The sequence below is a fragment of the Cervus canadensis genome, chromosome 5, assembly GCF_019320065.1.
Source record: "Cervus canadensis isolate Bull #8, Minnesota chromosome 5, ASM1932006v1, whole genome shotgun sequence".
In the NCBI taxonomy this organism is placed as follows: domain Eukaryota; kingdom Metazoa; phylum Chordata; class Mammalia; order Artiodactyla; family Cervidae; genus Cervus; species Cervus canadensis.
Window position 1 is genome coordinate 28726790 of NC_057390.1, and position 20142 is coordinate 28746931.

General features: G+C 39.4%; 1 protein-coding gene across 1 annotated transcript in view; it reads left to right on the top strand.

Moving 5' to 3' along the window:
• The first annotated feature begins 2691 nt into the window (after window positions 1-2691).
• MSH2 (mutS homolog 2) overlaps window positions 2692-20142 on the top strand; it is a 77269-nt gene continuing 59818 nt past the window's right edge. The window contains exons 1-6 of the mRNA XM_043468504.1: window positions 2692-2984; window positions 9279-9433; window positions 12757-13035; window positions 13877-14023; window positions 16444-16593; window positions 17211-17344. Of these exons, the coding sequence (XP_043324439.1) occupies window positions 2774-2984; window positions 9279-9433; window positions 12757-13035; window positions 13877-14023; window positions 16444-16593; window positions 17211-17344 (1076 nt within the window). The 5' untranslated portion in view covers window positions 2692-2773. The remainder of the gene's footprint in view (window positions 2985-9278; window positions 9434-12756; window positions 13036-13876; window positions 14024-16443; window positions 16594-17210; window positions 17345-20142) is intronic.

Below are 20142 nucleotides of genomic sequence, written 5' to 3' on the forward strand. Positions count from 1 at the left end.
ATTTGGAGGGAAAAAACTCCTCTGGGTCATTGTTATTAGTCTGGATACAAAGAGTCTCTGAAATCATTAGCTATCTTTAAAGTCTGGTGAAAGATTATCATCCTCTGCCAAGGCTGATAGCCTTGTAGATTAATTTCTAGACTTTATGCCCATTAAAGTCAACCAGTAGGTAAGTAAGTAAGTGTCAGTCGCTCAGTTGTGCCCGACTCTTTGTGACCCCGTGGACTGCAGCCCACCAGGCTCCTCTGTTCATGAGATTTTCCAGGCAAGGATACTGGAATGGGTTGCCATTTCTTTCTCCAGGAGATCTTCCCAACCCACGGATCAAACCCCGGTCTCCTGCACTGCAGGCAGATTCTTTACTGACTGAGCTACAAGGGAAGCCCTCAACTGATAAACAAATACATAATTCAATGAATAAGTGAAAGACATAGTCTGGGTGGGGGGAAATGTGATGATAAACAGTATAAAGGCTTTAAAAAAATATTTTCAAAGCTATTATCTCATTTAATCCTGATTTAATCACCCTTGGAGGTTGTTATTATTATCGTGTTGCCTTCCTCTGCACTCACTATTTATAATGTGTATGGGGAAAGGGGAGAGATGGATGGCACTTAGGCTAAGGTTATCAAAAAGGAGTGGTTATTGTGATACACAGCTCATTCATTTACAGACATTTCCTGTGTTCCTCATATGTGCCAGGCTCTCTGGCACACATATAGTTAAACTTACAGAATCTGGAGACTGAATTCTAGCTCAATCACTTACTATTAGTTCTGGATTTTGGGGTAAGCTACTTCACATTTCCTAGTTTCAGTTTCCTTATTCTAAAATAAGAATAACAATAGTTCTTAATGCTTAGAGTTGCAAAAATTAAAACGTAAAAATAAAGAAAAGTTAATAAATGCTGACAACATTGGCAATTATCATTAACTATAAATACATATAATACTCATCTGTGTTCTTTCCAGGTGTTTGGTAAGAGAGACAGGTAATCAGATATTTCTAAAACAATGCAGCAAATATAATATGGGTATGAATATGAATAAGGGAAAGATTGAAGGCAGGAAGAGAAGGGGACGGCAGATGAGATGGTTGGATGGCATCACCAACTGAATGGACATGAGTCTGAGCAAGCTCCGGGAGTTGGTGATGGACAGGGAAGCCTGGCGTGCTGCAGTCCCTTGGGTCACAAATAGTCGGACAAGACTGAGGGGCTGAACTGAACTGATGAAAAAGATGATACTTCAGAAGGTAACTAATTACACCTGGAGAGAATGGGCTTCTTTCAAGACTGGGCACTGAAGAATGACCAATAGTTTGCTACACAAAGGGCAGGGAAGGACCATTCCAGAGCAGAGGAACAAGTTTGTGTTAGGTATTGAAAGGTAAGGGGACATTTATTACTGCAGCTGGAAGAGCTGGTGTGAAAGGAGGGAACACTGCACCCAGTAGGAGATGTAGTCAGCAGTCTGATAGCTCAAACTTTCTCTACTTCTGAAACTATTTGAATTTTAACACGTAGGTCAGTGGTTTCTAAACCGAGCTGATTGTCAGGAATTTCCAAGGAGCTTTCTTAAAAGATCCCAATAACCCACCTTCAGAAATTCCAATCCATTAGGTGGGGGTGGGGCCCAGGAACACCTTCGAAAAGCCCCCGAGGGTAATTCTGCAGCTTTGAAACAGGGTTTGGGGCAGTTTTCACGGGGGAAGGGTGATCAAACAGGAGAGTGCAATACCTTTTGTTAGGCAGGTAACTGTGCAGGATGTATCCAGACCTCCTTCCTTCAAGTCTTTGCTTAATGTTAAAAAAAAAAAAAAAAAATCCAACCCTCCCCACCCTGTCCTTTATACCTAAACACTTAACTTCTAACAGCTTACTTACTGTAAGTTTGCTGCTGTTTTAGTTGCTAAGTCGTGTGCAACTCTTTTACGACCCCATGGATCCTCTGTCACTGGATTCCCCAAGCAAGAACACCGGAGTGGGTTGCCATTTCCTTCCCCACCCACGGATCGAACCAACGTCTCCTACCTCACCAGGCGGATTCTTTTACCACTGGGCCGCCAGGGAAGCCCTACTACGTGTTTACTTAGTATATTATCTGAATCCATTCATTAGAATGTAAACTCAACAAAGACTGTGATTTTTCTCTTATCTTTACTAATCCTCAGATCCTATGTCTGGAGCATAGCAGGTTTTCTGTTTTTGAATGAATCAATCAATCAAGGAGTGAAGTCTTGGCTAGGATGGAGTTTGCGTAAAAAAGAAAACGGAGGCAGCTGGAGGGAGAGGGGCGTAGGTTAAAAAAAAGTACTGTGATAGGAAGGCTAGTTTTTCCTTGCTTTCAAGTTTGTTTTTTTTTTTTTTTCACTCTCTTGCTTACGGGTACATAATAAACTCAAAACCAACCGGAACCTCCCAGCTGACCTCTTAATCTAGCTATTTCTCCACCTGGTGCCCACGCCTGTGCAGCTCAGAAAATCCGGAAAGCTAACTCTTTCAAGGATGGGCGTCTGCCAGGGTCTGCGCGCGACCTAGGCTCACGCATGCGCATTAGACAGAGTCACCAGCGTGCGCGGGAAGCTGGGCCGCGTCCGATTATGATTGGCTGTCGGGGCGCACTCCCACCCACTGAGTCGCAGTGCTGGATGATGATTGGGTGTCTCCGCAGAGGCCGGACGCGCTTGGGGGGCGAGGGAGGGGAGGCGGGAAACATCTTAGTGGGTGCGGGGTCGTGCAGTTCTCTCGGGCGGCTGGCGGAGAGGTTTCGAAATGGCGGTGCAGCCGAAGGACACGCTGCAGCTGGAGAGCGCGGCCGAGGTCGGCTTTGTGCGCTTCTTCCAAGGCATGCCGGAGAAGCCGACCACCACAGTGCGCCTTTTTGACCGGGGTGACTTCTACACCGCGCACCGGGAGGACGCGCTGCTGGCCGCCCGCGAAGTGTTCAAGACCCAGGGGGTGGTCAAGTATATGGGGCCGGCAGGTGAGGGCAGGGGCGGCGCGGGCTCGGGGCTGGGGGGACCCCGCAGAGTGGCTTCTCTCAGGAAGTGGTAGGGTGTCAGGCCAGGAGGCCCGGGGGCGGGGACGCTGGTGTCTCGCGGGGGCGCTGCGCGTGCTCCGGTCCCTGCCTGGCCGAGAGGGGCGCCACCCGCCCCCTGCCCTGCCTCCGCCCTAAGTCTGTCCCTCGGCAGTTGCCCAGGATCAGAACTAATAGCGATCGCTATGTGCCTGGCTTCATGCGAGGCGTTTGAACACATTGTTCTGTTGTGTGGTTTTGTTTTTTTTTTTTTGCAGTCCGCGTGGGTGTCTGCTTCTCAGCCCCCGCCTTGGCGCTGTGGATCTCATCACAAACGCTGCCAGTCCTCGTTATCACAAATGCCAGTCCAGGATTGAAATTTAGAATAGAAGGGATTTAGGGAGACCGTTTTATGTCACCAACGTGTTTTTACCTGTTGGCCGAATGTGATTTATATCGCTGTTCAGCGCGGGGACTTACAGTGTCTACAGTTGCTAGGCAGTATTGGTGGTGGTCGGGACCTTGAACTCTGGAGCCAGATTGCGTGGATTCAAGTCTTAGCCCCTCCTCTTACCAGCTGTGTGTCCTTGAGTTAGTCACGGATGTCTGTGACTCCGCTCGGCTTTCTAGCATTATCTCTCCTTGGAAAACTACTACAAACTTCTCACCCTCTTGTGAGTTAGATGTTCTAAACATCTTGTTTTATTTTAATCTCTTATCCCTGGCTCTTTTGTGAATGAACATTCTAGGAGGAGTAAGGAGTTGCAGGTTTTAGACCTGCCTTTGCCATGTGCAGATGAGATGTTACTGACGACAGATGTTTAATTCAGCAGATAGACATTTATTGGATGCTACCTTGTCAGGAAGGGTTCTGGACACTGGGAGTACACAGATCAAAAGTCAGTATCCCCACCTTCACAGAGCTCCCTCTAGTGGATGTGTTTGTGCTTAGCCTCTGGATGTGCTAGGCTTTGTCGCTCAGTCGTGTTGGGGACTCTCTGCGACCCCGTGGACTGAAGCCCGCCAATCTCCTCTGTCCATGGGGTTTGTCCAGGCAAGAAAACTGGAATGGGTTGCCATGCCCTCCCAGGGGATCTTCCCAATCCAGGGATCGAACCCAGGTCTCCCTCATTGCAGGCAGATTCCTCTGAGCTACCAGGGAAGCCCCCCTCTAGAGGAGAGCAAGGCAGAAATCTAATTCCATTTGAAGACCTGTGGAGGATGCTGCAGAACAAGTTGCAGAAGAGGCGGAGACAGGACTGCCAAAGACTGTAGCCGGCAGAAGAGGCATTACAAGAGAGGCTAAATTTCGCTTGAGTCTTGAGAAACCCTGTACCAGTCAGCAGGAACTTTCCCTTTCCCCTCAGTCCTCCCAAACACAGGCAGCCACAAATCTGCCCTCTCTCTCTGGAAATATTGGTGTTGAGTGACTCTTTCACTTAACATTTTCAAATTTCATCTGTGTTATCAGTCCTTCATTACTTTTTATTGCCAAATATTCCAGTTGTATGGATGTACCATACTTCATTTAATCCATTTGTTAGTTGATCCATATTTGGATTATTTTCTGAACCTATACTTTTAATGCCATCTGGATCCATTCTCTCCTTCCCTATTGTGCCAGTGAAGAGATGAACCTTTTGTTGTGGTCTGGATCCCATCTCTTCTCATAGATGGCTTTCTGTTGATCATTTCTTCTCTTTGTCTGGTTCATTCTATTGGCATTTTGTCTTCATATCCTTTTGGCTGCTTTTCTCTGACTCTAAAACAACTAGTGATACATTATTATAATAAAGCCCTGCTAGTTGGGTTAGTACCTAGCTTCAATTTATTGATGAGAAATCTGATTCCTTAGAAAATGAAGTTCCTTATCCTTTGTCTCTTTTGCTGTCAGGACTCAGCTTAGAAGGCATCTCCTCTTGGAAACCTTTCTTGACTCCCATCTTAAGGCTGCCTGGTTAGCTGCCCCTCTTAGGTGTTCCCTGCCCTAGGACCTTCTCCTTACCAGTCTCTGCCTCTGAATCCCAGCCCCTGGTACAGTGCCCACATGTGAGTGAAAGTCGCTCAGTCATGTCTGACTCTTTGCAACCCCATGGACTATACAGTCCATGGAATTCTCCAAGCCAGAATACTGGAGTGGGTAGCCTTTCCGTTCTCCAGGGGATATTCCCAACCCAGGGATTGAACCCAAGTCTCCCGCCTTGCAGGCGGTAGCAGACACATCATCAGCTGAATGAAGATGGGGGTTCCAAGTTATTCTTGAGGCAGAGAATCTTATACCAACCTGAGGTTTTTTCTTCTGTGCCAGATGGAGGCTGGGTAGCTTTCTCTTCCAGCTTCCCTTCAGTTTTTCTTCCTGGCTTTCAGACTTAAAGCATATAGCCAAACTCTTCACCAGAAGCATAGAGTAACTATACATCTGGTGCTTATCTGTAAACAAGACAAAATGCATTGCCACATCAGCGTGTCACTTGTTTGAGAGAAACAGTATCTTTGGAGGATAACAGTATCTTTGGAGATGGTTTGCCAACCTATCTGGAGATTAGTAATGGAGGAAGTGCGAGAGGCCTTGAGGGGAGGGGAATCACCTCATTTGCCTCTTCACCCACCACTTTTAAGAAATCTGCACTGGGGACTTTCCTGATGGTCCAGTGGTTAGAACTCTGTGCTTCCACTGCAGAGGACACAGGTTTGATCCCTGGTCAGGGAGCTAAGATCCCTCATGCTCCTTGGTACAGCCTAAATAAGAGTGCTGTTGTGAATGTGTTTTCCTGTTGAGTGTGTCTATAGAAAGACTGGATTGCTCTGGATCCCTCCGCCCTAGGCCAGGCAGATACCTTTGATGTGCAAATAGATGTAAATAATAGTGTTGGAGCTTGTGGATCTGAGAGTGCCTGTTCTTCTGTGCTAAGCATTCAGATTCCAAATCAGTGCTGGATGCTGGTACATCCTGCTAGGCTGATTTAAGAATTGTTTCTGAATTATGTGCCAGACCAGTGTTTTTTTCCTCTCTCTCCAGAATTGTTTTTGCTGAGTTGGACTTTATGTTTTGCCTTCTAAATTAAAGGATGATATAACAATGTTTTGAAGCTCATTGCTCTATTTTTTGGAAGTTGTTGACCGATAATTGCAGTGGCATTTATAAACATCTCTGGGAGAAATTCCTCTCTAACTTTGTATTGACTCTGGTTTAGTGCTTTCCACAAGCACATTTTTTTATGATAATATTTCATCATATGAATAATATTCAGTGTAGTGTTAGTTGCTCAGTCATGTCCCACTCTTTGCCACCCCATGGACTGTAACCCACCAGGCTCCTCTGTCCATGGAATTCTTCAGGCAGGAATACTAGAGTGGTTACCCATTGCCTTCTCCAGGGGAATCTTCCTGACCCAGGTATCAAACCCAGGTTTCCCACTTTGCAGGCAGATTCTTTACCGTCTGAGCCACCAGGGAAGTCCATAAATAATGTTTCTCATGTATTCAACTGGATGAGCTAATAGGTTGTCCAATAGTTCTGGTTTGCGCGGTGACTAAGAGGGCTCCTGGGGTGGTGAACTTTCAGTGCTAAAAGTTGGAGAGTCTTAGGCAAAGTGGGATTAGGTAGTTACCCTATATGCTAGGCAAAAACAGGAAATAGTTTAAATGGGGCCTACCATTCCACTGAGGTTCTGGTCCTGAGTGAGTCTTATTTGGGAGAAGTGAGACTGTTGCGCCTGGATAGAGCTTAGATCTCTCATATGCCTCTTGAGAATGTGAGTACAGGCTTTGCTGAAGGAGTAACATTCAGAGTGGACATAATTTTCACACAGCTTGCTTTCTAAATGCAAGGTAAAGAAAGGTAGTTTATTCAAGTCTGTAACAATGTGGCTGTCTTTTACTTGCTGAGTTGAAAACTGGAAACCTAAATAATGTTTTCTTAAAAGTTTGAATTAATTGCCTATATTTTAAAGATTGGGTGGTTTCATGAAAACATTCAGATTTTGAAAATTCTGCATAGTTGGAAACTGGGCAGATTAGCAGTGGCTTGAGTCCAGTGGCTGCTCCCTCTGACCTAGTGAGTCTAGCTTTTTCTTTTACCTTGTACTTTCCTCATTTTCTCATGGTTCCCACAATTGAAGTCGTTTGTCATCTGTCAGTTGTGTTCTTCCTTTGACTTTCTCTGTTCATTTGATACCCGCCTGGTCCCTGTACCTGGTCCTGGATTAGATCATAAGAAATGTTCTAGGGAATAACTTGAGAGAGGCAAGATTTGAGCCCGTTTTCAGGGTGTCTGTGACAGCGGGGGTGCTTGTCCACTGCTTATGTAACTAGTGAAATGATATTGAAAGTATCAGCTGTGTCTTGCTGTACAAAATAATTGTATTATGTCATTTAATTAATTTGTATTTGTATTTGATATTTGTGCTTGATACAATCTATTGTTAAATTTAGGTTAAGTCTCTCATAAGATCCAGACTTGTCAGAATAATCTGCACGTGTATTCTGTAGTTTTATTTTTGAAATTTACTTGACTGCACTGGGTCTTAATGGTGATTTTTATTGCAGCATGTGCGATTTTTTTAGTTGCAGCGTGTGGGATCTAATTACCTGACCAGGGAATGAACTTGGGCCCCCTGCATTGGGAACGTGGAGTCTTAGCCACTGGACCACCAGGGAAGTCCCTATAAGTATATTCTGAATTACCTTTAAGTGAATAATTGATATTATCTGTATTATTTGAAAGTTGAGTTATAATTCCATTTGATGGTGTGGGTGATTTTATTTATTTTGTAAAGAAATTGTTATTTGTGAATCAAAACTAAGATGAGACCCTGTAGTCCATCTAAAACTATACATTTAAGACTATTAGGTAATATGTGGCTCAGCTGGTAAAGAATCCGCCTGCAATGCAGGAGACCTGGGTTCTATCCCTGGGTTGGGAAGTATACTCTCCAGTATTCTGGCCTGGAGAGTTCCATGGGCATGCAGCCCATGGGGTCCCAAAGAGTCGGACAGGACTGAGTGGCTTTCACTTTCACTTCACTTTGGCGCTATTGATATTTTTGACCAAAGAGTTAATCTGTTGCTGTGAGGGGCTAGGCTGTTCATGGTTAACAGCATCCCCTCCTCTACCTACTAGATTCCATTATTACTCCCTTGTCCCGGTTGTGACAACTTAGATGCCCCCAGACAGTGATCGTGTCCACTAGGGGAGCAAGATCTTCCCCAATTGAGAACCGGTGATATGAGATGAAGACCAGTAAGTTTCAGGACTCTGTTGACTGGATAGTGAAAATAAATGACATTAATACTTTACAGATGGTGGTGTTAATTGGTACAGCCTACCAAGGGGGATAGTCTGGCAATATTTATAAAAATCACACATATCATCCTTTGACAAAGTCCAGTTTTAGAACTTTATCTCGGAGTTACACTCTAATGTTTAGAGAATGAAGCACATGCAAGATTATTCATGTAACCTGTTGTAATAACAAAAATTGGAAAAACCTATATGCCTATTACTAAGAGATTAATTATAGAACTTCCTGAGGGTCATTGAAACATTGCAGCTGTGACAGAAAGAATCTGATTATGTACTGGTGGAACAACCTTTCAGAATACTATATCAAAGTTAAAAAAAAAAGATATAGTACAGTATGTATAGTGTGGAGTTATAGAAAAGAAAAAACAATGCTTTATTTGCCTGTGTGTGCGTGCGTAGACTGTGTTTGGAAATATATTCTATGAAACTGGTAACACTTGGGTGGTAAACTGAATGTGTAGGGGACAGTGGTGAAAAGGAAGGTCTCCTTTTTGATGTACCTTTTGAACCTTCAATTTTTGAACTATGTTACCTAGAACACTTTATCATAATTAGTAATTTATTTTATGGACCTTCTGAAAAAATTATATAAATACTATTGTATTATTATTATATAAATATAACTATTGTAATAAGTAATCTTATGTAATAAGACTTTTATCCAAACTTGTTAAAAACAGATGATGGAAAAGGATAAGTAGCATCAGCTGTATATATATTCATTTTTTTAATCTTAATTTCTTATTTTGATATGTAGGTGGCTATATTTATCCACCATATTATACCCTTCATCTACTAGAATCCTTGGGACATGAAATAGGTGCTTGATAGTTTATTGAGTGAATGAATTACTGGGAAAACAACATAGCTTGGGGGGAGGCATTGTGTTAGGTCTTGAACGCTTATAACTTTAAATCCTGAAATCTGTAACCTGTATTTTTAATATTTTTCTTTAGGAGCAAAAACTCTGGAGAGTGTTGTGCTTAGTAAAATGAATTTTGAGTCTTTTGTAAAAGATCTTCTTCTAGTTCGTCAGTACAGAGTTGAAGTTTATAAGAACAGAGCTGGAAATAAGGCCTCCAAGGAGAATGATTGGTATTTGGCATTTAAGGTAATTATCTTCCTTTTAAATTTAGTTGTGTTTTTAAGAATAGAAAAAATAAAAATGCAAGAGAATTCTGTGTTGCTTTAATATTTTAGCCAGGTTGTGATAGTAAAATCCTTTGAGAGACTTTAATATTCTTTAGCATGTGGCTTTTAAAATCACAGTTTAATAGCAATTCAGAAATTCAATAAATCCTTATGAGTATGAGTACTCTGAGCTTTGTCACTATCACTGAAACCCAAGTAATTAATAGCTTTTATGTAAAGTTGAATGCCAGCATTAAAGAAAATTTGATTTTTACTGTTTTTGAAGTAATATCACACAAATTAACATGTTCTGGGAAACTCATTTATACACATTTGTAATGTATTTGGCTCTTTGTGTATTCCTTTCTCTTTCATTAGACTGTAATTTTTTAAAAGTCTGGAACTTTGTTTAATGCTGATCATATTCCTCGGTGTGTCTGGAAGCGCTTGTTAATGTGCTTCTAATGCCTTCATGGAGATGATTGTGCTAGCTCGTTTTATTTAAGGACTGTATTTTTAGTCTGTAAAGTCATGTTTTTGTTCACACACAATACATTCTCTCAGTCAGTAAAGAATCTGCCTGCAATGCAGGAGACCCTGGTTCAATTCCTGGATCAGGAAGATCCCCTGGAGAAGGAAATGGCAACCCACTCCAGTATTCTTGCCTGGAGAATTTTATGGACAGAGAAGGTTTGCAGGCTACCGTCCATGAGGTTGTAAGAGTCGGACACAATTTAGAGACTAAACCAGTACATGCACATAAATACTGGACAAAGGTTAAAATGTTGGGGAATTGAGATTTGTCCTTGCAAGGGAATAAACATCGTAAGTGAGGGGACAATGCTCTGGGCTTGTAGTTGGTGCATCTCTTTTCTTTTCTCCTCTGTCCCTCTGGGTGATCTTGGCAAATTTCCCAGCGTTCTCCTATATCTGTTTCTTTATAAATGTAAAATGAGAAGGTTTTCAAGATGTTTTCTGACCTGAAAGGCCTATGAAAGTTTTTGTGTGTGCAGTATTTAAACATGTGATGTTGGTGCTTCCCCAAGTATAATATTCTTCAATATTTCCCTTCCATGTTGCCTTCCACCACTGCCCCCCCGCTCCCCCCACCTTTGAAAATGTAGACATTTCCTGAAGATTACATCTGAGAGAATTTAGCATCCTGTGTTACGGAGTTTCTTCAGAATTTTCAATGATACTTTACTGAGAAAAGTGGGACTGAGAGTATTATCCCCAATGGCTCAGCAGTAAAGAATCTGCCTGCCAATGTGGGAGAATCGGGTTTGATCCCTGGGTCGGGAGGATCCCCTGGAGGAGGAAATTGCAACCTACTCCAGTATTCTTGCCTGGAAAATCCCATAGATGAGGAGCCTGGTGGGCTACAGTCCATAGTGTCAGCAAGAGTTGAACATGACTGAGCATGAGTGTGCACACACACGCACACACACATCATGATGGCGTTTCCTCAGGATTTTCATTGCTACTTTCCTGAGAAAAGTGGGACTTACAGTATTATCCTACATCTTGAAAGATTTTAATAGAAAATTGAGGATACCAAAACATGATGTTTTTCTATCTCACTCTTCACAGAGCTCAGTAACACCACCAAAATGTGGAATCATGAATTTAGGTGATTAATTGTTTTATCAGCTCATCACACCTAACTCCTTTGTGTCATCAGAATCCTTTTAGATGAATTGTTTTTAACTCCTAGCTTTTAGATCAGGGGGGGAAAAACATTAAGTACGTATCTTGATGAGGTTAAAACGTAGTATCTTCATTCTGACATTTTACGAAGTTCAGATATACAAGCTGCTAAAGTTGATACATCTTAATTTTTAGCTTACTGATTCTGTTGTAAAGTATTAGTGACATTTAGGGTAGTTGACTTCTATGACTTCTTTTTTTTATCTTTTGGCCACACCAAGTGGCATGTGTGATCTTATTTCCCTGATTAGGGATCAGACCGGTGTCACCTGCAGTGGAAGCTTGGAGTCTTAACCACCGGACCATCAGGGAAGTCCCTGTGAATGACTTTTTTCTCCCGTGTTCTCAGTAGTGTGTTCAGAGCAGGAAGGCACCTTAGTACCATCTAGTTCAGGGATTACCAGTCTTACAATTTTCAAGGACCGTCAAAAACTGAATTTTATTAGCTACTAGTTTACTTTGGAAGGTTTTTTAAAGATATGCTTCATACCTGTGTGTGTAAAGCTGAAGCGTGTATGTGAAAATATGATGTTTACGTTTGTGAGTGAATCAGTGCTTTTTAAATTTGAGTATCAGATAACAGTTAGTTTTCCATAACATTTTCTTTTTTTGGGCTGAGCTATGAGGCATTCAGGATCCCTGGCTAGGGGTTGAACTCAAGCCACCTGTGGTGGAAGCTCAGTCTTAACCACTTGACTACTGGGGAAGTCCCTCCATTTCATTTTTGATGCAGATTTTAATCAGTTCATACAGAGTTACAGTATATTCAGAACCATATTGTGAAAAGATACTGTTATGATGCTAAAGACATCCAAGAACTATTGATGGCTGCTGGTTGCCTCGGTTTGGCTGTCACTGCTCATTTGTACTATTTCTGACTATGTCAATTTTCATACCGTGGTCCATCAGTTGCCCCAGAAATGCCTCATGTTAACAGGCAGCTGTCAGCTTCTGATTGTGTTGAACTGCTGTGGCCCACTGACTTTACACAAGTAGAGCCAAAAGCAAAGAAACTTAACCCTTTAGCTACCTTGTATATGCTTAAAGAGATTTCTAATCTTTTTGAAATATTGAAAAATAGGTCAAGGACCCTTTATTTGGAAGTCATTGATCTAGAACAATCTGTGTTTTACAAATATTGATATAGAGAGATGACTATCCAAGGTTAATATTTAAGCTAATAATGTGATATGTTATATAACTCCTCAGTGAAAATTCTAATATGTGCAACCAATAGGTAGTTTGGCAGAGTGTGGAAATGTAAGCATAACACTGAGACGGTTATCCCTTTGGGTTCCTTGATGAATGAGTGAGTATAAACCTAGCTGCCACATTTCAAACTGAAAATCACTTTTTTTTGAAAATCACCTTTGATACTGCTGTTTTTAGATGTGCCCAAGTGTTTTTATGGAAAATTAGGGAGGATACTTTATAGAAAATATGGTAATATTAATTGGAATACATGTTTATAAGTAATTGTTTGGTAAGAAAATGTTTTGTTAATAAAATTCATCTAGGTTGGGTAATTTTTGTTTGCTAGTGAAATATTGAAGTACAGTGAACAGTTTCTTAAAATTTCTCTTTATTTTTGCTTAGGCCTCTCCAGGTAATCTCTCTCAGTTTGAAGATATTCTCTTTGGTAACAACGATATGTCCGCTTCCATTGGTGTTGTGGGTGTTAAAATGTCTACAGTCGATGGTCAAAGACAGGTCGGAGTTGGGTATGTTGACTCCGCACAGAGGAAGCTAGGACTGTGTGAGTTCCCCGATAATGATCAGTTCTCCAACCTGGAGGCTCTCCTGATTCAGATTGGACCAAAGGAGTGTGTTATGCCAGGAGGGGAGACTGCTGGAGACGTGGGAAAACTGAGGCAGGTAAGGGATGGAGCCCATGATGGAGAATGCAAGGCTAGGATGCCTCTGAAAGGGACATGATACTGTTCTGAGAAAAATTTTAAGTCAGAACCATCTCAATCTATTTTGACAGAAACTTTTTATCTTTATTAGGACTTTCCGGCTCTTCCTTGTTTAAGACTTGTTCTCCCTCAGATCATTTCCCCCTCCCCGCTTCCTCTCTCCTGAACTGAATGTCATCTTAAAGGGATCACAGTTGAGGGATGCAGGGTGGGGAAGAAGTGATGTAGGGCCTTTAAAAATAAAAAAACTATGCCTGTATTTAGCATGGATGTAACAAATAAGATCCAGTTCTTCAGGATTATTTTTTTTTTTAATAGACTGAGTAGAACTTTAGCCTCTTTTATTTTTCTGATTCTTTTATTTTAACAAAGTTCTGATTTTGTTGTTTGTATAGGTATCTGGTTTATTATTTTAGATTTTTAAGGATTCTTTTCTTCCTATGAGCCGCAAACACAATAAGAACTGGTTGAGAGTTAGCAAATCTGTGATGGGCATTTTTAGCGTAAATAGTATCTAGGCAACTTTCCCCAAGTATTATTCTCTTAGTTTTTACCTCTGAGACTATTTTTTGAAAGCTTCATGTAAGCCTAATTTTAAATTTCCACGAAAATTTTATTTATCAATTTTTAAAATACATGTTAATACCTATTACCAATGTTTTATTGCATGTATTGCTGTGTAACAATATAATGTGGGTTAATAAGCTGTTTGTTAAAGTGTTGTTATTTTATATTTGTCAGTGGCACAACTTTCTGTATTGCTTTTCTCCTAGTAATTTAAAATATTTCCTGTAAAATAGGTTATTCAGAGAGGAGGAATTTTGATCACAGAAAGAAAAAGAGCTGACTTTTCCACAAAAGATATTTATCAGGACCTCAACCGGTTGTTGAAAGGCAAAAAGGGAGAACAGATGAATAGTGCTGTGTTGCCAGAAATGGAGAACCAGGTATGTGGATTACAAATGTGAATTTACCCCTAAATAGTGACATTTTAGAAGGCTGCTTCTGTCATCTATATCTCAAAGCCTAAAATGGATCACTGAGTTTTAAGCTTCTTTTAATCTGTGATGAAGTTTGTGAAAATGACTAGAAAAATTCAAACATAATCTTAAATTTAACTTCATTATATTTATACAACATATATCCTTGGGGTGAGGAAGAGATTATTGTTTTACTGGTTTCATCAGAAAGAGCCTGATTACTGTCAGCTTAGTAGGTGAGGTAGCATAGTTGGTACTATTAAAGTTTTATAATATAGGAGCTGTGAGGTTTTTAATAAATTAACTTCAGCTTCATTATGTCTTAAAGGATTGTTGTGGAGATTAGAAAGTAATAAGGATGGAAATATACACAGTGCATAATAATTGCAAAATAAACGTTACATTTAAACAGTTTGGCTCAAAAATTGGCACTGATTGTGTTCAGTGTTAGACATGAATATGCAAACAATGGTTGAAATTTATTTTCAATTTTTCAAATCTTTGAAGAAAGTATGGTTTGGGAGTTATATTTTTATGTAAAATATTAGAAACCTCTTTGAATGGTTATTTATGGATCACTGACAAGTAAAATAAAAATTTGTATATTTAAATAAGAGTAAGTTATAGCTACTTATAATTTTCAAAATTGACTTCAAACTAGAATAAACTGAGACTGTTATTACTCTCATGATTTTACAGAGATTACTTAGCACATAATCGTTTGATCCTTATCAACTAAGTTTATCTGTTTTACTTTCTTTGTGTGACAGAATGAAAAGCCATTGTGTATGAGTAATAATCCCAGTACAGACATTCCCTGACTTACGGTTCAACTAATGATTTATTTTTTTTAACTTTACAATGGTGCAAACATTATATTTATTCAGTAGAAACTATACTTTGAATTTTGACCTTTTCCTGGACTAGCAATATTTGGTGCAGCTTTCTGGTGATGTTGGGCAGCAGCAGCAGCTCTCGGTCAGCCGTGGGACCACAAGGGTTTAATAGCCAGTACAGTAACCGTGCTGTACCTCTAGAACCATTCTGTTTTTTGCTTTCAGTACAGTGTTCAATAAATTTTGAGTTATTAAACTATTATAAAGTTGGCTTTGTGTTAGATGATTTTGCCCAACTATAGGCTAATGTGTTCTGAGCACATTTAAGGCAGATGAAGCTAAGCTATGATGTTCAGTAGGTTAACTGTATTAAATGCATTTTCCGTTTATGATAGGCTAATTGGCATGTAACCTCGTAAGTCAAGGAAAAGCTGTATTAGAGAAAATTACTTTAGTGTTGAAAATTGGAAGACGCTTCCAGGGCTACTGAGGGCTTCCCAGGTGGCTCAGTGGTAAAGAATCCATTTGCCAATGCAGGAGACTCAGGTTTGATCCCTGGGTTGGGAAGAGCCCCTGGAGGAGGAAAGGGCAACCCACTCCAGTGTTCTTGCCAGGATAATCCCATGGCCAGAGGAGCCTCCTGGGCTACAGTCTGTGGGGTTGCAGAGTCAGACATGACTAAGTGACTGAGCAAGCACACAAGCCTCTTAGGGCTACTAAAAATTGTTACCATCTGTCCCTCATGGTAACATAACAGGAGATCCATATATATTTGGCAGAGGCAGATAGATGACTATGTTATCAATTAGGAAACGTGCACATTCAGAATGAATTTGGTACCAAGTATAAGTAGAATTTTCATCGGGCTATCAGTTTAATGTCCTTAGCTTTTTTATGTTATAGTAGTAAAATAGGCAGTTATTTCTTATTTAAATATGCATACAAGGAAGTATATATATCATAAGTGTATAGCTAAATTTTTGTGAATTGTAAGTACCCACATAACCAGCACCCGTGAAACAGAATAGTACTGGGATCATAAGACCCTTTTTATGTTTTCTTCCAGTTGTTAACCTCCATTAGTCCTCTGACAGTATGAATTAGTTTGATCTATTTTTGTAGTTTATATAAATGGACTCGTAAAGATCATGCTCTTGTGATTTCCTTTATTCAGTATTATGTTTGTGAGATACTCTGTATTGTCATGTGTTTTGGTGGATTGTTTGTGCTTATATCTAATTGTTGTATGTAGTATTCTGCAGTGTGAACGTGCCAGGCTTTACCCTTTTTACTCTTGGTGGACAATAGCATAATTTCTCCTTTTGGCTATTTTAGTGTTGCTATTACAGTAAATTTTCACTTCCTAAAAATCATTTTCTAGTCTTAAAAAGGTTTATTTAAACTTTGTCTGATTTTCTTGGTTTGAATTGGGAAAAAATACCAGGAAAAATGAGTGTTTGAAATTTATTTTCATATTACCATTTGTTTTTTTTTTAAAAATCTCTAGAATTCTAGTGATAGCCATCTTTTGTTTTATATTCTTAATCTTAGGTTGCAGTTTCTTCCTTGTCTGCAGTAATCAAATTTTTAGAACTCTTATCAGATGACTCAAACTTTGGACAGTTTGAACTGACTACTTTTGACTTCAGCCAGTACATGAAATTGGATATTGCAGCAGTGAGAGCCCTTAACCTTTTCCAGGTAAAAAAAAACGTACATCAGTTTAAAATATTTCCTTTTATATATAGAATATAAGACTTAATAAGGAGCTTAAATATTTTGAAATATTATACTTAAATAGTTTTGAATTACTATATTTTTCTAATTGCAAACTGTATAGGTATAATTTGTCCTGACTTTATGAATAAATTGTGTATTAACAACAGTTTTTAAAAATTATATTTTAAGAAGTTTTATGTCTAAAACTGCAATAATTACAAAGTAGTGTTGTTTTGGGGAACAGTATACAGCAGAAAATCAGATTAATACATTAAAAGTCTGATTTTCAGATAAGGAGCTTTTGTGTACATTTCAATTTAATATTTGAAGAAAGTTAAGTTTTGTGTTGTTGTCACAAGTTTGGAGATTGAACGGGTTGGTTATTTTTTTTTTTCCCCATGAGTCTTGTGGGATTTTAATTCCCCAAGCAAGGATCGAACCCAGGCCTTTGGCAGTGAAAGCTTAGACTCCTAACCACTGGATACCAAGGAGTACTCAATGTTAAGTGTTCTTGTTCCCAAAATTAAGTAATCCTTTTTCATGGCATAGTAAGGTCACTAACGAGCCTGCCACTTCCCTATTTTGTTTCTGTTTACTAGGGTTCTGTTGAAGATACTTCTGGCTCTCAGTCTCTGGCTGCATTGCTGAATAAATGCAAAACCCCTCAAGGACAAAGACTGGTTAACCAGTGGATTAAGCAGCCTCTTATGGACAAGAACAGAATAGAAGAGAGGTATATTAAAAAAAAAAGTGTGCACTTTTGTAAACTCTTAAGTAACTTCCAGTCACTCCACATGCTTATACCACTTATTACAGCATGCAATTTTGCACCTATATTTTAGCATCTAGCTGCACAGAAAGTTAATAAAGTAGTAGAGTAGTGGTGATTTAGATTGATTAACTTATTTTCTTAATTATGTTTTTTTACCCTTCACTATAAAAAGGTGAACTTTTATTAGAGAGGTGGTGTAGGTATAAGGTCTCAGAGCATTTGAGCTTTGGAGCTAGTTTACCTTGGTTCATATTGAGCCCTTCCACTTAGGTGCTGTGTTGTATTGGGTATTATTGAACCTCTGGGTGGCAGTTTCTTCCCTTTCAAAATGACAGTAATAACACACCTCCTTAGGGTTGCTATGAGGATTAGATGATTTAATGTATTTAAAGTACTTTGAATAAGGTCTGGCACAAAGGAAGTACTTACTGTTTATTATTCTAGAAAAAATTTAAGGCATCCTAAACATATTTGAGAAAATCTTTAAAATTGAGGAAATAAAAGAAAAAGCTGTATAATGCTGCTGCATATAATGTGAGTAGCATTGAAGTATGTTTTATTTTTATCTTTTGTTTTAGATATAAGTTTTAAAACTTAAATGAAGTGAAGTACACATAAAAGCGCAAATCCTAAAGGTGCAGTTTGATGGATTTTCACAAAGTGAATACCTTGGTAACAACACATAAGTCAGGAAACAACATAACTAGCATCCTCAAAACTCTTCTCAGTTATAGTTTCTGCCTCTCCTCACTTCAAGGGTAATAACTGTCCTTCTAGCCTCATAGATTAATTAGTTTTACCAGTTTTTGAACTGCATATAAGTAAAATACTTTTCTATAGTTCACTCTTAATGTTTGATAGTTTTTTAAAAACATAGTTGTAATCCTAATATAGTTTTGTGTCCTGGTTTTTTCCCACTTCTGCTTATATTATCATAAGCATTTTTTAGGGTTGCTGTTTTATGTTCATATTCAGCCTTTTTAATAAATTCATAATATTTTATTGACTGGATATACTTTACCCTTTTCAATAAGTAGGTTATTTCAGTGACCTTATTGTATACCTAACATTTTCAGTTTGGTAAATTAAGATATATTGCCAGAACAGGTAGAAGTCAATATTTTTATGGATTTGATGTCAAATTGTTCAAGAATTATTGAATACCTACTGAATTCTGATGGTATACCAAAAGCATGATGATCCCTTGACTATTTGGGACTATATATATGCCAGGCAAACATAAAATAGTTGATCAGTATCATAAGACACCCTGCAGATAATTACCAAGCTAAGCATTGATCCTGTGGATTCTAAAGGGTCTTGCAATAAAAATAACTCAAGAAGTCAGCAAACTGTGGGTATGTTGATATATCATTAAAAATATGGAAGTTGAAATGCTAAGGTAACTTCCTGAAGCCAGGTTTGTTGGAGAAGACAAGTGGGATTTAGTAACAAAATAAGAAATAGGAAGGATTGGATATTTGCAAGTAATTAAGGCAGTTTACAGGTTTTTATTTTAATTATTTGTGACTAACTACGTTTACATAAGTCAAATGTCAAACAGAACAGACGGATATACAGTGCTGAGTTTCTTGCTCTCATCTCCCGGTTTCCCGGGACTCCCTTCCTCAGGGCCTCTGCACAGCAGCAGGGCACATTTCTTATTGTACTCTGTGTGAATCGCCAGCACTTGCCCTGGGAGCAACTGGTCTTAATCAGATCCTTGAGTTGCCTTCCATGGAAAGTCTGCCTGTACAAGTAGAAGTTTATATCCATTCTCCCTCATCTTTTTGTTGTTTCTTAAAAGAAATGATAGGTAATTTAATTCTCATGCTCTAGGTCATTGGTTGGGCTTGTAGGAACAGAGCACATGTCAGTGGTCCTCTTCTGGTTTAACAGTGAGAGTGTGCATGTATTTGGACCCTTCAAAAACCTGAGACATCACTTACTGTTATCAGAATAGCAAGTTATTTAGAAGGCAAGATACCAAAATTAATTTTTTGGCTATAATTAAAGGTTATTTTCATAGGACATAGCAATAATTTCCCAAATCTGATACCCTTACAAGACTGACTAATTGGGAATACGATTTGCGAGAATGGCTTTCTGAGTCAGATCATGATCTGCTTTTCTGCACCTGTAGGATGAGGAAATATTTTCTCCTTTCTATCTTGGGGAGAATTTTTTTTAAACCAGCAATTAGAAAGGTCTGTGGTTTTCAAGGCCCAGTGCTGAAATTCCACAGAGCAGGAAGACAAAGTTTCACTCGTTAAGGCAGACCTTTTTTGGGCTGTTCGGACAGTCTCCTTTTTTTAAATACCCTTTCTCAGTTCCACCTGCTGTGATACATCATGCTTCTAGTTTATGCCTTGCTGGGGTTCTCATTGTTTTCCTCTGTAAGCATTTAAGATTAAGATGGATTATTTTTCAGAGCTGCATATCGAATCAAGCTTTTGTTTTTCCTGTCCCTGTTTTACGGTGATTTTCTAGCAGAGAGGTGGTGGAAATCTCTACTCCACCCTTTTAAAACTAAGTGAGGAGTTCAGGTGTGTGGCTGTGCAGGGAATTCTGTTAAAGGAAAGCAAAGATTTCTCTGTTTTCTATTTTTACTAGAGCGGACAGAGGAACAGTTGTGACTAGATCTTTGAGTTTGATGGATACATCTATTCCGGAGCTATAGCCCAGTGATAGGTTCAGGAATAATAATGAAGATAGGATTGCTTTTAAGTCATTGTCAGGCTCTTAGGAGGAAGAGAAGA